Below are 14,627 nucleotides of genomic sequence, written 5' to 3' on the forward strand. Positions count from 1 at the left end.
GCTTCCACAGCTGATTCATATTCTTCGTTTTAAAGCGAAACTGCCGAACTAATTGGTTGCTATCGGATTGTAAAGAGAAGTTACACTAATTTCACAAAAAGTGCATCAGAATGAAATCTCCTACCCTACCTTTAAGGAGAGTACCATTACTTTCCAGCCAGAGGTCCCTGTTTACATCTAATACTTGCAAAAGTTGTTTCAAAAAGACGCAGAGGAGACATTTGTGGGGTGAAAACTGCACACGTGCACGAAAACAGCAGTGCAGAAGGACACAACTTGGACTCCCATCTGGTTGAGAAGGTGAACACCTTCTCTTTTAATATGTCGTTTACACAGTTACATGAATCAAACAAACAACAACGCCTGCTTTCTTTTTCTGCAACAGAAAAACAGACCACTGGCCTCAGATATCATTCATTTTGAATGTGACGTCCTGTATGTTGTGTGGTCTGCACTTATCCAGCTTAAATTACATGCACATTACATGATCTCTGGTACACAAACGCACAAACACAAGCTTCAGTTCTTTGGACGTTTGAACTTAAATTCTTGGATTAATAGATCGGGATGATACATTTGCTTGTCATGCATGTGAAAATGTTGGCTGGCCAAACAAATAGTAGTAAAATAATTTAGCATGTTAGTACCCACGGGGTCATATTCATGAGTAAACAGCTGCTGTCAATGTACCTTTATGTGTAGCATTAAGTGCAGACAATCTTTTAGAGTTTTCATCTTTGGAAAATGTTCACAGCAGCGACATTCATGACTCATTTCTGTCTCTTGATTCCAGTGCATCTACAACAAAGTCAGCATACAGTACTGAGACAGCAACAACAAGCGCGAACTGTGAGTTTACTACAAAATAAAAAATATAAGTGCCGCCACCGATTAGCTTGATATGTGCTTTTTGCATGTCAGAAATATTAGAACCACCAAACGTAATAAATTATTATTTCACAAAACTGCTGCACGGCTGCACAGGACACAACATGAGCGAGCAGTCAGGCTGGATACGAACACTGTGTGTACTTACACAAGAGTCTGTAATACCATCAGAGTCCCCTCTAATCACATGACCTCTTAAAAGTTAGATTTCCTGCTTGAGGGAAAAAGTAAAACATAATTAAGCGTCTGCTTGTTGCAACATGATACTGAAGCTTGAGTGCACAATCCAAAGCCACAGAGACAATGATTGCTGCACTTTTTGTTTCTTTCACATCTGCCTTTGTTGGAAACTTAAAAGACTTTATGGACCAAAGTTTGTGTGTGTTTATTAGAAGGCCTCTGAGCTAACAAAACAAACTGAGCAGAGGAGAAACACGGAGGAATGACTGCTGTGATGAGCTTGTTTCATTTAGCCCTGCAGTACACAGGATGTTAGGGTGGTGTCATTTTCTGCTCTGGTTCAGACCAAGTAACGTGTCACATGATTAAAGTTCTGACTGAAAGGATTTTATAAAACTGAGTATTTCTGACAAGGAACGCACAGTGTGACTGATATGAAATGTCTGGTCCCCTAAGCTGCATAATGTTGTGCTCATGAGCGCCATCTATAGGCACAGTGTGACCACCTGCAAGAGTGTGGCAACGACTGAGCTTACGGTGGCTGAGATGGGCCAAACAAATGCAAAACCCACAACACAAACGCAAGAAGCAGCAATAAAAATGTTGCTACAAACAGTAGCAATGCTAACATTGCTACAAATGTTGCTTTGTAGCAATGTTAGCATAAGCAAACGTAAGTATGGAGAGAGAGTACGGTGAATTACATTTGACTTACTTATCAAACATGCAAAATGTGTCCTCCTCACATCACGTTGTAGGCAAAGGACTGCACAGTTGTCAATCATTGTATTTGTGTTACAGCTTCTTGCAGTCATGTTGTGGGTTTTGCATTAGCATGGACCTTCTCAGCCACCATATGACCTGCTGCAGGTGCATGTACACATAGGAGGGTTGATTAAAAATGTTTTACCACATGTGTCACTTCATCTTCAACATAAAGAAAGAGTTCACTGGGTGCCATTTTGGTCCTGGATGATGTTGTTACTACCATCTGCAGGTCCAAGATGGCGACGTCTACAAATAAGCATGTGTAAAAGTACTAGGGAACAATGTTGCTGTTGTTCAGTATCTTATCAATCACCCTTTATAAATTCTGGTCTGACTCTGATCAAACCAGATCAGCCACAGAGACTCTGGAGCACGTGTAACCATTTATAGTCTGCCTGAATGAGGCACTCCACATCTGAAGAATGTGCAGAAAAGTAAATGAGGCATGTCAATCACCCACAAAAAACATTCTCACACATTACACACACACACATATATATATACACACACACACACACACACAGCGATCACAACTCTCAGTTACCTTGTTACAACCAAGCCCTGTACTGTTCTCAGGCTTCACTGGCCTGCAGTGTCCTCACTGCGAGCATGTTTACAACAGCCACACAGCTCGTTGTTGAGTATCTGTTAAATATTATCCAGGTGACATCACTACTGTTTGAGATCCATCTCTCCGTCAAACTGTCACAGTGTGCAGAGCAGAGGTTCCTGCTCCCCGCTGGGTGTCCGCAGACCTCAGGACACCACAGGAGTCATGTCCCATATCTGCAGATAAACAGGAGACGTAAACAGTTTGATTAAATTAGGACACACAGAAACGACATGCTAAAGGTGACGGCTCTGCTCCAAGACTCCATTTTGCCTTCACTTGTCTTCAGTGCCTGGCAGAGTGCCTCATTGCTCCTGGCCATGACTGCTATTTCACAAACTGACAAAAGGGGGTATTTACAGTGCAGCGCTGCTGTTATCACCTACTGCCCCATTCAGTTAGTTTCAGGTTAAATAACCCTTTAAATCCTTCTAAATAAGAGACACAGACACTCTATTGGCTGAGCTGAACTCTGCTAAAGAGTGAACCCACTAAATGTCACCATGTGTCCTTGCATGCCTTATCTGAGCCCCATGAATACAACAGATACTTCTTGTTCCCATTCAGACCTTGATAACCTTGTCGGTGCCAGAGGTGAGCAGATTTCCAGTGGTGGGCTCATAGTGCATGTAAACAATGCTGTGCTTGCTGTCGTGGAAGGTGGCTGTGGGAGCTCGGCTGGAAGACACAAGAAAAGGGGTTTACTTTAAGTGTGTGAGTGCCAAGAAGGAGCACAGAGAGCACAGAGGGTCAGTATACCACCACAACAGAGGCCGATTGTTACTCACTCCTCGTCGGTGATGGACTCATGGCAGCTGTCACACACACGCACCTCGAACTCGAAGCCCATGAGGGGGATGGTGGAGCGTTTGGACGAACACTTGCCGCACACGGCCTGGCCACACTTCCTACAGTGGTGCTGAGTGACACATGGAGCATGTCAGTTGTCGTTAAGTCTCATCAGAAAGTGAAAGTGGCAAAAAAACATAGATTTTTAGGTTAATCTTGAGGCTGCATGTTTTACACAGTACTGAATGTGATCCTGATATTTGTCTGCACATCTAATCCAATAAACATTCTTTATGTCTAGTTTGAGCTGTGTGACTGGCAGAGAAAAGTAAATCTCTTCTCAGGAAAATAAACAGCACATTTAATGCAGTTTGGACACAAGGTCAACCCAAGTCTTAAAGGGAAAGTGCACCATTAGAGACATTCTACTGTGGAGTAATCCAAGTAATTTGAGAGAGGATGAATTAAACCAACAAAACATTCAATTTCCATCTGCAGTCAGTTATAGTTGGTGATATGATTGTCTCTGGGACCCCCCTATCTTTCCATAAGAACCGATGGAAAGCCCAATACAGCCTGTCTTTCTATAACAATCCATGGAAAAGCCTAAGGCAGCCGTCTTTCTATAAGAAAGCCTAAGGCAGCCGTCTTTCTATAAGAAAGCCTAAGGCAGCCGTCTTTCCATATGAACCCACAGAAAGCCTAAGGCAGCTGTCTTTCTATAGGACCGCATGGAAAGCCTAAGGCAGCTGTCTTTCTATAGAACCGCATGGAAAGCCTAAGGCAGCTGTCTTTCTATAAGAACCCACAGACAGCCTAAGGCAAGCTGCCTTTCTATAAGAAAACCTAAGGAAGCTGTTTTTCTAAAGGAACGCATGGAAAGCCTAAGGCAGATGTCTTAAGAATAAGAATGCTGGGAAAGACTAAGGAAGAATCCTTTTTATATGAAAGCATGGAAGGCATAAGGCAGCTTTCTTACCACATGTCATAAATTCATTTACAATTTAATATTTATAAAATATCAATTGTGTTCACAAGGCATATTGTTTATAAGGTATTGTAAGAAGCAGGATTTGAAGCCATGCCTCTACTCGGAGACGGAAGTCCTGCTTCATAGAAAGTATTCACATTGGGTCTGGTGCCTTAGACAACGTGGTTTGGTCGCCCTGAAACTGAATGCTGACACAACAGCCCTCGAACTTATCCCGTACACCACAGACCGCACACCTCTTTGACCTTTTCTATGGATGTTCGTGTCTCTATCTAGACGTCTAACTTCCTTATTCTATTGTTTTCAATATAAACATGGAAGTTTTTACATTATGAGTTGGAACAGCTTTCAGTGGTGCACAGTAGGCCCTCATTAAAATGTAAACGGAACAGAAACACACATCACAATGTGCACAACATGTTACACAACACTCAAAAAACTGCTGTGTGGCTGAAAATTTGCAATTACTGTATATGTGAACTGTGATCCTGACAGTAATGAGTAACCACAACATAAAGCCACCTCTGAGAACAAAGCCGTAAAACAGCCGCAGGATGTTTGTTCATCATTAGTTGGGCTGTTTGGAGTTTGGAGTGTGGTGGAGGGACAGAGCTCTGAAGCTGCTTCAGCTGTGGTCGTTTTTTTGTGTCCGATGATGAATTATTACAGAAAATTTTAATACAGCGGTGAAAGAGCGTCAGTGACAGGTGCTCACAGTACCTGTCGCAGCCCGATCTTCTTACTGTCCCACATCTGTTTGAAGTTCCAGAAGAAAGGTTGCTCACACTTCTGACAGGAGTCACTGTCCAGCCACTCTGGGGTCTGTGGACAAATACAATCAGAATTCTATAATACAATGAGGTCAACTTTAGGATGTATGTTTTGGATATGGTAAAAGATCCTCAGAATTAGCATTAATCGTCCTTTACTTTTCCTCCATTTTGCCAATAAGCCTTGTTCGCTGATTATGTTTAGCAGCTGTGTGAAGAACAACACTAAGCGCTCCTTGAGGCACGTCAGCTTCAACAGAGTTATTGATTCTTGAAATGAAATCGAGTTGGAAACTTTGAGCCCAGTAACACAACAGAAAGATGCTGAAGAGGCAGAATAAAAGTGAATCTGATTATCTATATAAGCAATACTACTGTGGAGACTGGAGCACAGAAGTAGAAGCTGAAGTTAAACTGCGAGTGTATCTTCGTAGGACAGAAAATCAAAGGAGTCTCCACTAATCAGCTGACCTTTATGGATTTAAGAAAAGAAAGCAAACATCAGCAGTTTATCCTACACACTGGTTTGTTCTTTAGTGCATCCTCCTCTGCACACAGGCATGAAAATAACACCCTGATGATTCATATTTGTTTCAGAAATTCTTCACAGTTCACAGATTGAGGACGAACATGTGTTTGTGTGCTGCTGACGTCACACTCGACCATCGGTCTGCTTGCCTGCGCCGCCCGCTCTCACCTCTTGTCGTGTTACATCCATGTTCCAGATGACCATGCTTCCGTCTGAGCTGCAGGAGATGAGCTGACGGGTGTGAGAGGCGTAGCACAAGCCCTGAATCTTGTCACTGTGGTAAGACAGACACAGTCATCCATTATCTATAAACAACCAGGTAGTAAATGTGTTTATTTCTGCTATTAAGTTGGCCTTTTGAACATTAAAGTATTTGGGAACTGACTCGCTTAGGTGCCTATTTGAGGAACTGCAGATTTTGGGCTTCATTTTTAAATATCCCGATGAAAGTAAGATTTTTTTTGTGTTTTTGTGCTGCTGGAGAACACTGCATGTCTTACTTGTGCCCTTGCAGCTCAATAGCGGTGCCTTTGCGCCCTCCGATGTCCCACATGATGATGGAGTGGTCCGAGCTGCCGGAGAACAGCACCCTCTGGCCCGGGTCCCAACACAATGCCGTCACATTACCTGGAGGAAAGCACAGCAAAGACACACAGGCGTACACCCGGCACATTAGCACAAAGTCACACTGCATACAGAGCGACTCCCACATAATTAGGATGGTGTGTGTGCGCCTGGAGCATTCATGCACCGCTTATTTCATTAAGCTCTTCCGTTGCTGGTTTTATGTGCAGGTCTTAAAAGATCATTTGTTGGCTCAGTCACTTGTTGTTGTTGTTGTTGGTGGTGGTGGAGCCCCTGAATTCTTTTTTTTCCCCTTTAACGCCAATAATAAGGCTGGAAGACTCTTTAATTTGCTTCCTCAGATTCTACAGTGACAGCCGCAGACTTTTTTCGTAACACTCAAGACCACCAGAGACACAAGGCTCTATAAAAACTCTGCTCAGATGACTCAATAAGTCTGCAATCTGCCTAAAGAAAACAGATTTGAACCTTGGTGGCTATGACAAAAGATGAAATATGACTCCAATAAAAAGCAGCTATGCAAATGACATGTTTTTTTTAATTTTATTTAGTGATTAAGTAATGCTGTGGAACATATTTAAAAACAAAATCACTCCCTGTGGTTTGTTTTTAGCTCCTCTCTTTCATATTAGCAGAAGAAACAAGCAGCCGAAAAAGGGCACAAGAAAAAGAAGCTTGTTCATTCTCACAAACTAATATCTGGAAGAGACGTGAGCAGAAATGATCCGAAACATCGCTAAGAGGCAATATGGGAAACCAATTATTTATATTTGTGGAGACAACATCTGAATAAATGCTGCGAAAGAATCAACGCCCGTTTTCTTCCAACAATGCTGCAGCACAGAATGAAGCTGCAAGAGCTGCAGCTAATGAGTTACTCTCATTATTGATCAATTTGCTGATTATTTATCGTTTATTAACGAAATAATTTTTAATTAATTTAAGAAATACCCAAGCTCAGTTATCAAAAACATAAGTGAATAGTGTGTTTGTGTGTGTTTGCGTGTGTGTACCGGTGTGTCCTTTGAAGGTGGTGACCAGACTGCAGCTGTCCTGCTCCAGCTTTAGGATGGTCACCTGACCAGACTGGTCACCTACGAAGGCGTGTCTAGTCTCCACATCGAACCTGGGTTAGGGTTAAGGTCAAAGAGGAAGAAACAACGGGCACATTCATTCATTTAGATCCTTATCTGCTCCGCCTCTTCAATGCAACCACTGAGCCTAATGAATTTAATGCTTTGCAAAGTGTTAAATGTAAGAGTCGAGTCCAAGCCTGCTGCTGCAGGAAGCAGCAGAGGATTTACAGTGTGACAGTGTGGATGACTCTCAGCTGTTTCCCCCTCTGACCTGGTTAAGTCACTACAGCATACAATCATTACGACACCGCCTGCATGTCTGCACACAAGAAAACAACCACCATGCAAACAATAACTACACGTCCAACCCAATCTGAACAACTGCTTAAAAACAAACAGTAGAAAATTAAAATACTTCAGTCTGCGTTGAGCTGCTGAGAAAAAAAACGACATGATTTATAAGTGGAAATGTGAAGACGCAGATCAAAGCACATCTGCTGATTAAATAATTATCACACATTTACAAATGGAATCAAACATGTTTGAAATCTTTTAAGTACCCGAACCTCACTGCTGGCTTTGATGTGAGCGCATTACATCATTCATCATATAAAAGTCAGAGCAACAGACAGAATCATCTGACCTTCAATGCATCAAGGTCCTTGAATGCATCTGACACATTTATATCACATTAAAACCTCTTTATTCTGTCAATCCACCAAGAAAAAAAAACTATTCAAAGGATTTTGCAAAAATCAAAAAATGTTTGTGTGTACAAACACAAGTAAACTGAAAAACTGTGAGCATATGTTTTGTATATTTCTTTAAGCCTTGTTGGACCAGCATCGGTTCAGAAAACTCCGTCTACTGCCTCTGAGACCCCCCGTCTGTGATTGTCCTGACAGCTTAGCATGTTGAGGTTAGCAGGGTAGCTCATTGGTATGGATCAGTGTAGCTACGGAGCACTCACAGCCTTTCATCTGGCCATAACAGAAACCTACTCAGCCCGTTTCCTTGACAACAGCATGACTGATGCCTATTGTTAGCCCTTCCCATTAGCACAAACTAACTGGAAGCTAATGTCAGCTGCCCTATCTTATGCTGCTGTGGTTCTAAAATAGACTTCTGTTGTCATAATAATAATTAAAAAAAAAAGACAAGGATCTGTCTAAAGGTCCAAAGATGGCCACTTCTCACTTCCACACCGCTCCATTTAGCAAAGGTGCCTTGTTCACTGAACCCACTCTGCAGGAGCAGGGATGTCAAGCGTTAAAGGATACTGCAGTCCAGACACCCAGGCTGCGGTGCGGTACGTCCCCAGCTGCTGGCCACTTTCTGAGCAGTGCCAGGTGAAGTTTTTATCCTGGCCGGTGCTCAGCAGCCACTCCATCTCCAGCACAAAGAGCACCACTGTCACTCGGCCCTGGTGGGCTGAATACACACACACACACACACACATACAACAAAACATCAGATGCATTCTGACAGTTACTTTAAATACAGTGCAGAAATAATGAGCATGAAGGTGCTAAAGAGTTTATAAGATAATGTTCAGCCAGGATAAAATCTGACTTTCAAGGTCACTGACATTAATGCGTGTTTGTGTTTTTGGCGCCCCCTGTGGTCACAAACAATACAACGTTGTCTATAGGGTGGGAACTCGTCACCATGGCAACCATTAAAATGTCAGAGAGAAATGGAATGTTTTTTGCCTCATGGAATGCATGTAATGGTGTGAAACGAACACCTCAACCACTCAACAGCTAACCAGGAGCTAAAAGCTAACTTAAGTGGCGTTCAAGGCGAGTCATAAAGCACATAAATATAAAGATCTGATGATGAGATGACATAAAAAAAAAAAAAACATTGCCTGCTAAGTAACCTAGAACGCAGGAATGAGCATTGGGGAGTCTATCTTCAAATTGAAAACAGGAAGTTCGTGTAACTTGGCGCCAGTGATCAGCACATGAAGAGGAAGCTGCTGCTCGACACTTGTGAGATATTCTTAGATGTGACAGTATTACAGTAACAAAGAAAGAACATCTACACACACAATCAGACAAACATATGATGTCTATATATAGATATATCTCTGCATGCATTTTAAAATCAATAAAAACATGCTGTACGGCTCTGTGTTCGGATGCGTGTGCTCAGATGGATTAGTGGCTGCTGTGGTTCACTTATCTCTCAGCAAGTTATACTCAACAGAGAGAGAAATGAATTATGAACGCAGCCAAAGAGCTCACATTCCTCTGGCTGCAGAGTTTTTAGAGCCGAAATTAAGCAGGGCTAAGCAGAGTTAATAAGCAGAAAACGACTCGAGGAATCATACACAACATAACGATAAATAAAATGGGTCAAAGACGGGAAATGAGGCTTTAAAGTAAACTTTAAGGGCAGATCTTTTAAAGATAATTTAGCATTTTAAAGACCTTTCATACCATAAACTGCAAAAGAAATTAAAATGTATAAATGACACAAGCAGCTTTTATGTTTACTTTAATTAAAGGTCTTTTATGCCGTTTGGGAGAGGGAGAAAATGTCAACCCTCATAATAAAGACGTACCTAACAACATATTAAGCATAAATGAAAAATGGCAACTCCAACAAAATCAAAGCACGGCACAGGATCTGTGAAATTTCATGTTCTTTGGCAAAACTCCATCGTCCATTATTTCACTTGGTGAATAAATATTTACATAGATACATTCCTATTGTTCTATCATACACTGAACACAGATGGGCTCTACATCTTTTCAGTGCCCTTTCAGAAGCAGATAAACACACACACACACTCTTCCTCTCTCACCCTGGTAGGTGTTTGCTGGGGTCATCTTGTTGTAGTCTTCAGACAGGATGAACTCCTAAAAGACAGGAAGTAAAGATAAATGGCCAAGGTCACGAAGGTTTCGAATCTATAAACAGTGGAAGGATCTGTGTTGCTGTGCATAAGTTTCGGTTTTTAATGTAATGATACAAGGAAATATTGGTGTGTTTCATGGCTCTAAACATGAGAAAGTTTAGATTTTGGTGCAGCAGCTTAAAAATTAGCCATTGGTCTTGTTAAGAGTATGTGATGCTGCCTTCTAAAATGGCTTCTTCCTTCCTTTTAAATGTTTATATCCAGCAACATGACATGAAAACTACAGAGATTTAAGTATATCCACTGAAAGAAAACCTTCAGCTTCACAGGTAATTCCTACTGAAACAGCAAGAAACAGTCCTCAGCTGAGGAAGGAAAGAAAGGTCAGGAGGGTTTACATGTGAAGAGGAAGCAGACCAGTGGCTGGACTTACACAGATACTTCCAGTATCCATCCCCACAGACAGTCTCCTCGTCTCTGGGTTAAAGGACATACAGGAGCACGACGCTGGAGACACAACGAGAGAAGAACAATAAACACAACATCTTGGAGGTTTTTTTAACAATAAAAACATGTTTTATGAACATTTTAAAAGCAGGTGGTAGAGCAGGGTTGTTCAATAACCGGAAGGTTGGTGGTTCGATCCCACCTCCTCCCTAGTCATTGTTGTGTGTCCTTGGGCACTTTACCCGCATTGCCTCCAGTGCACTCACTGGTGTGTGGCGCTCTTTGCTGGGCAGCCTTAAGCAATTTCCCTGATGGGATTATTAAAGTATTTCAAAAAAAGTCAGTCGCTGTTTGGAAACAACACCTAAAAATACTGGAAAGAATATTACTGAGCAGAGCTGCTGACCAATAATTATAAAGCAATGTTTAGGAGGCTATTTTGCTTTATGGTTTCAAACCCTATTTTCTCCATCACCTCACTTACATCTGTCCTGTTATTTCTTGCTAGTCACTCAACATGTACATGAAGACCTGCTGATAATATCAGCCAGATTTATGACCCTGGCTCTACATCATGAGGATCCTCATCACTTGATCTTAATGTGTGTCTCCTGTCTCATGCACTCTGCACCAGCATCCTTGTTGAATGCATCTGCAGTGTCAGAGCTGTGCAGGAATAACCTCCACTGTGTTCTGAGGCTTTAAAGCTACCACAGAGATGAATTAACATCCCTCTCAACAACAACTCCACGTTCAAAGCAATGAGAATTGTTATCAGTCAGAGCACAGAGCGGCTGTTTATTTTGGTTCTCTCAAGCAGAAAATTGTTTGTTTCACTGTGTTTTGGACTGTTTCTTTTCACCAATTGTTTTCTAGTTTATTTGAACATTTGATTAAAAAGAAAATTAACTATTGGACTTTTTTATAAACGCAAAGATGCACAAGAGAATTAAAACTTAAGTTCTTCTCATCTCTTTCACAATAATAATTTGACTCCATTTTCCATCTTCTTCCTGTTCTGCACAGTTTGTAGATACTCATTTCACCATCTAACATGCAGCTTTTGGATCTGCTATTGTTAGCGTCAGATCTTGCTGATCATAGCATGGGATTTCCTCCAGTTGCACAACTGGAGGGAAACAAGGACAAACCGTCAGCAACATGCAGCACTGCAGTACAGAGAGGAGAGGAGAGAGCGGAGCGACGGATCCTGCAGGAGCTCGGCCTTATTTCAGGAGGAAACAGAAAACACACGTTTGTGTCGTTCTGAGGAATCTGTGTGATTCATTGTGTCCATCGTGACAAAGCAAGACACTCAGAGGAAGAGTGAACAGAAACGGGAATGAAGGCCTGATCTGAGGAGTTATCTGGATGACAAGCTCATGAACAAGCCAGTCCCTCAGATTACTCAAAATCAAACAAGCCAGATACACACATGTAGACAATAAGGACACTTACATGTCATTGTGTGGTAGACACTGGGCCAGTATTGCCCGCTGTCTCTCTTCAGCCATACTCGAATCGTCCTGTGGGGTGAAACCACAACATTTGAGCCATGAGAGTCACAAACTCTTTATCTGTCACTCTGGTTTGTAAGTAACAAGCTGCACACTTTACCAGCCCTGCAGGAAATGAACTCTAGTTCCAGCCAAATGTCATGAGAAATATGTGGCTGCACTCACAGCACTGATTTTCACTGCAAAAATTACTTGAACATGCTATTAAACCTTGCCTCTGTTGATGAGAAAGAGCTAAAGGATGTCCCAGAAGATTCATATGCTGATGAGCTCTGCCAATTCCCCCTGCATCACACGTGCTAATTTAACATCTTTATATATATATATATATATATATATATATATATCACAGATCTTTGCACCACTGTGGTAGGATAACCAATGTTAAGGCCTAACAGAAAAAAAACGAGACACACGGACACAGACAAATACTGAAACTCAGTTTCACTCGTGTCTTTTCCACAGCACAAACTAACAGCCCACATTTCCGGCTGTTGCACAGATTTGTGCAGACCACTGTGACCACTGTGTGTGCCAGGAAGTTTCACGTGAACAGACATCACACAGAGCACAGACAGCATTCAGACAGCAGGTATGTTCTGCATCTATATAAGAGACAGTACCCCTCCATACCAGCAGGTGGCAGTAATCTGTATTTATCATTGCATAATAAAAGAAAATGCAAAACAGCTAGGACTAAGGTTATACAAATTATTTGCTTATTATTTTTACATGAATCTCACTCCACACAGGCGGACGTTTTGGTTTTCAGTTTCTTCGAGGCATCCATGCGGTTATGAAAATCATGGTGTATAGAAATGTTTGGATGAATTTCTGTGATTTATTTTTCACTGCAACACTTAAAACATAAAAGCAACTTTTCAACACTGTTGCCTTAAGGAGTGAAATTAAAGCCAAGCTCAGCTTAAGGGTGCTTAAAACCCCAAACCATATAAAAAGCTTAAAAGCCCAACTTTAATCCCTGTTTTCCATAAATATTCTATATTTAAATCTGGTTTGTTTTAGTCATTTTTATAGGTAGTGGGCCATAAATGATCACAGAGCGTCATTACACAACATGAAAAAAATGATTAAATGCATGAAAAACCTGATGCTAATTGTTCAAATCCTGGAGTTACACTGGATTAACATAAACACAACCTTTGTACACACAGCCTCAAACACCCGCACATGTCAATAGACTGGACACATACACACACAGAGGCAGGTGTGAGGCCGAAAACTGCCATAATAACCATAGTAACCCACCATTATAACAGCACAGTGGAAACTGTGTTGTTTTTTCTGAATGGGTTTATTTAAATCAGCTACAGCTAGCTACCTTTAGCAACCTAGCTACATCTTTTAACTTTTTTATTGACATACAGTACTTGTGATGGTTAACTAGCATTTGAATGGTGTGACTGTGTCAGCTGACACTTACTGAGCCCCTTATGCATATATTCAATTGTCAATCCAGGCGCGGGTACGAGCTCCGTAATTCTAACAGGCGAATAATAAACATCACTGGCTGCTAAATGTTTATTTAGCAGGTTAATTTGTGGTTTACCCACCCCCAGTGTGCCGCTTACCTGTCCTCAGACACGCTGATTACACCGTCTTCTTTGGGAATGATGACCGCGGTGCTCACCACCTCCTGGAAAGCCTCTATTTTGCTCAGCAAACAGGGCTTCCGAGCCTGCGGCTGGGGTTGTGTTTCGGCCGCCATGAGCTGGTGGTGCACAAACCTCCGTGTCCTCCGACTCTGGCTCCGACAAACATAACCCACCACGGTCCGACGACAGCAGAGCCTCGGCTAGGAGCTCCTAGCTAGCTGTCAGCCAGGCAGCATACTGTGTTATGAAGGCGGTCAGAGGTGCTGTCAGTCAGCTGACGGACGGGTCCAGTCCGCGTACGGTCAACACAGCATTTCCTGTTAATAAAATAAAACATCCGGTACGCGTCTACTGGTGTATTTTCAAAATAAAAGTCGAAACTCTGAAACCTATTGAGAGCTTTATCTCACATCTTTAGCAAGGTATAAATGTAAAGTTTATTGATGCAAATAATAGCAATAAATGAAAGTTGCTAAATATTAAAACAATCATAATTTTACATTTTCCTCACAGGTGATTTTGAATATTTTCAATATACATTTTGAACTGTTTTTGTTAAAATAGAGGTTAAAAAAATATGTAAATATTATTGTTTTGGTAAATATGTATTTGTACATTCAGACTAGTACAATTAAAAAAATGTCTAATGCAGACAAAAAAAAATGCAAATAGCAAAAAGTTGAATCCTACGTTTCCCACAATTCTTCATCTTGTGACGTCACCTGTTTTCATACTTCTGAAAATCTGTTTTGACAGGATGAGTTGGGCTAATTATGAATACAGAGCTAAATTTGATTTGTGAAATCAGTGTAGCCCTTATAAGTGTTTAATGTTGTGCTTTATAGATAGAAACTAAGCTGATCATAACAGCTTTAGGGTTGCCAGGTTACTAAAAAGAAATCCTCCTTCAGACAGCACAGTGTTCAGTATAAATAACACTGACGTACTAAAGATAGCAGGTTCTTTCACAATAAAACATTATTCTTCCTTGTATG

At 41.4% G+C, this 14,627-nt stretch overlaps 1 protein-coding gene across 1 annotated transcript; it reads right to left on the reverse strand.

Annotated features, from left to right (window-relative positions):
* Positions 1-287: 287 nt before the first annotated feature.
* Positions 288-13,745, reverse strand: wdfy2 (WD repeat and FYVE domain containing 2). Its single transcript, XM_028394295.1, has 12 exons — positions 13,609-13,745; positions 11,958-12,025; positions 10,486-10,559; positions 9,999-10,053; positions 8,467-8,617; positions 7,124-7,236; positions 6,026-6,152; positions 5,694-5,799; positions 4,947-5,048; positions 3,235-3,365; positions 3,016-3,124; positions 288-2,622 (listed from the first exon to the last, which is right to left on the reverse strand). Exons 1-12 carry the CDS (start codon positions 13,743-13,745, stop codon positions 2,593-2,595), a joined length of 1,203 nt encoding a protein of 400 aa, XP_028250096.1. The 3' UTR covers positions 288-2,592.
* Between the last annotated feature and the right edge of the window lie 882 nt (positions 13,746-14,627).

This window comes from Parambassis ranga, chromosome 21, assembly GCF_900634625.1.
Source record: "Parambassis ranga chromosome 21, fParRan2.1, whole genome shotgun sequence".
In the NCBI taxonomy this organism is placed as follows: domain Eukaryota; kingdom Metazoa; phylum Chordata; class Actinopteri; family Ambassidae; genus Parambassis; species Parambassis ranga.

Excerpts from the sequence above, each read along its gene's own strand:
- wdfy2 (XM_028394295.1), bottom strand. The coding sequence starts at position 13,745 with ATGGCGGCCGAAACACAACCCCAGCCGCAGGCTCGGAAGCCCTGTTTG. Across the intron at positions 10,054-10,485 it reads TGGATACTGGAAGTATCTGT|GAGTTCATCCTGTCTGAAGA; the intron begins GTAAGTCCAGCC and ends CCTGTCTTTTAG. Across the intron at positions 3,366-4,946 it reads AGAAGATCGGGCTGCGACAG|CACCACTGTAGGAAGTGTGG; the intron begins GTACTGTGAGCA and ends TGTGTCACTCAG.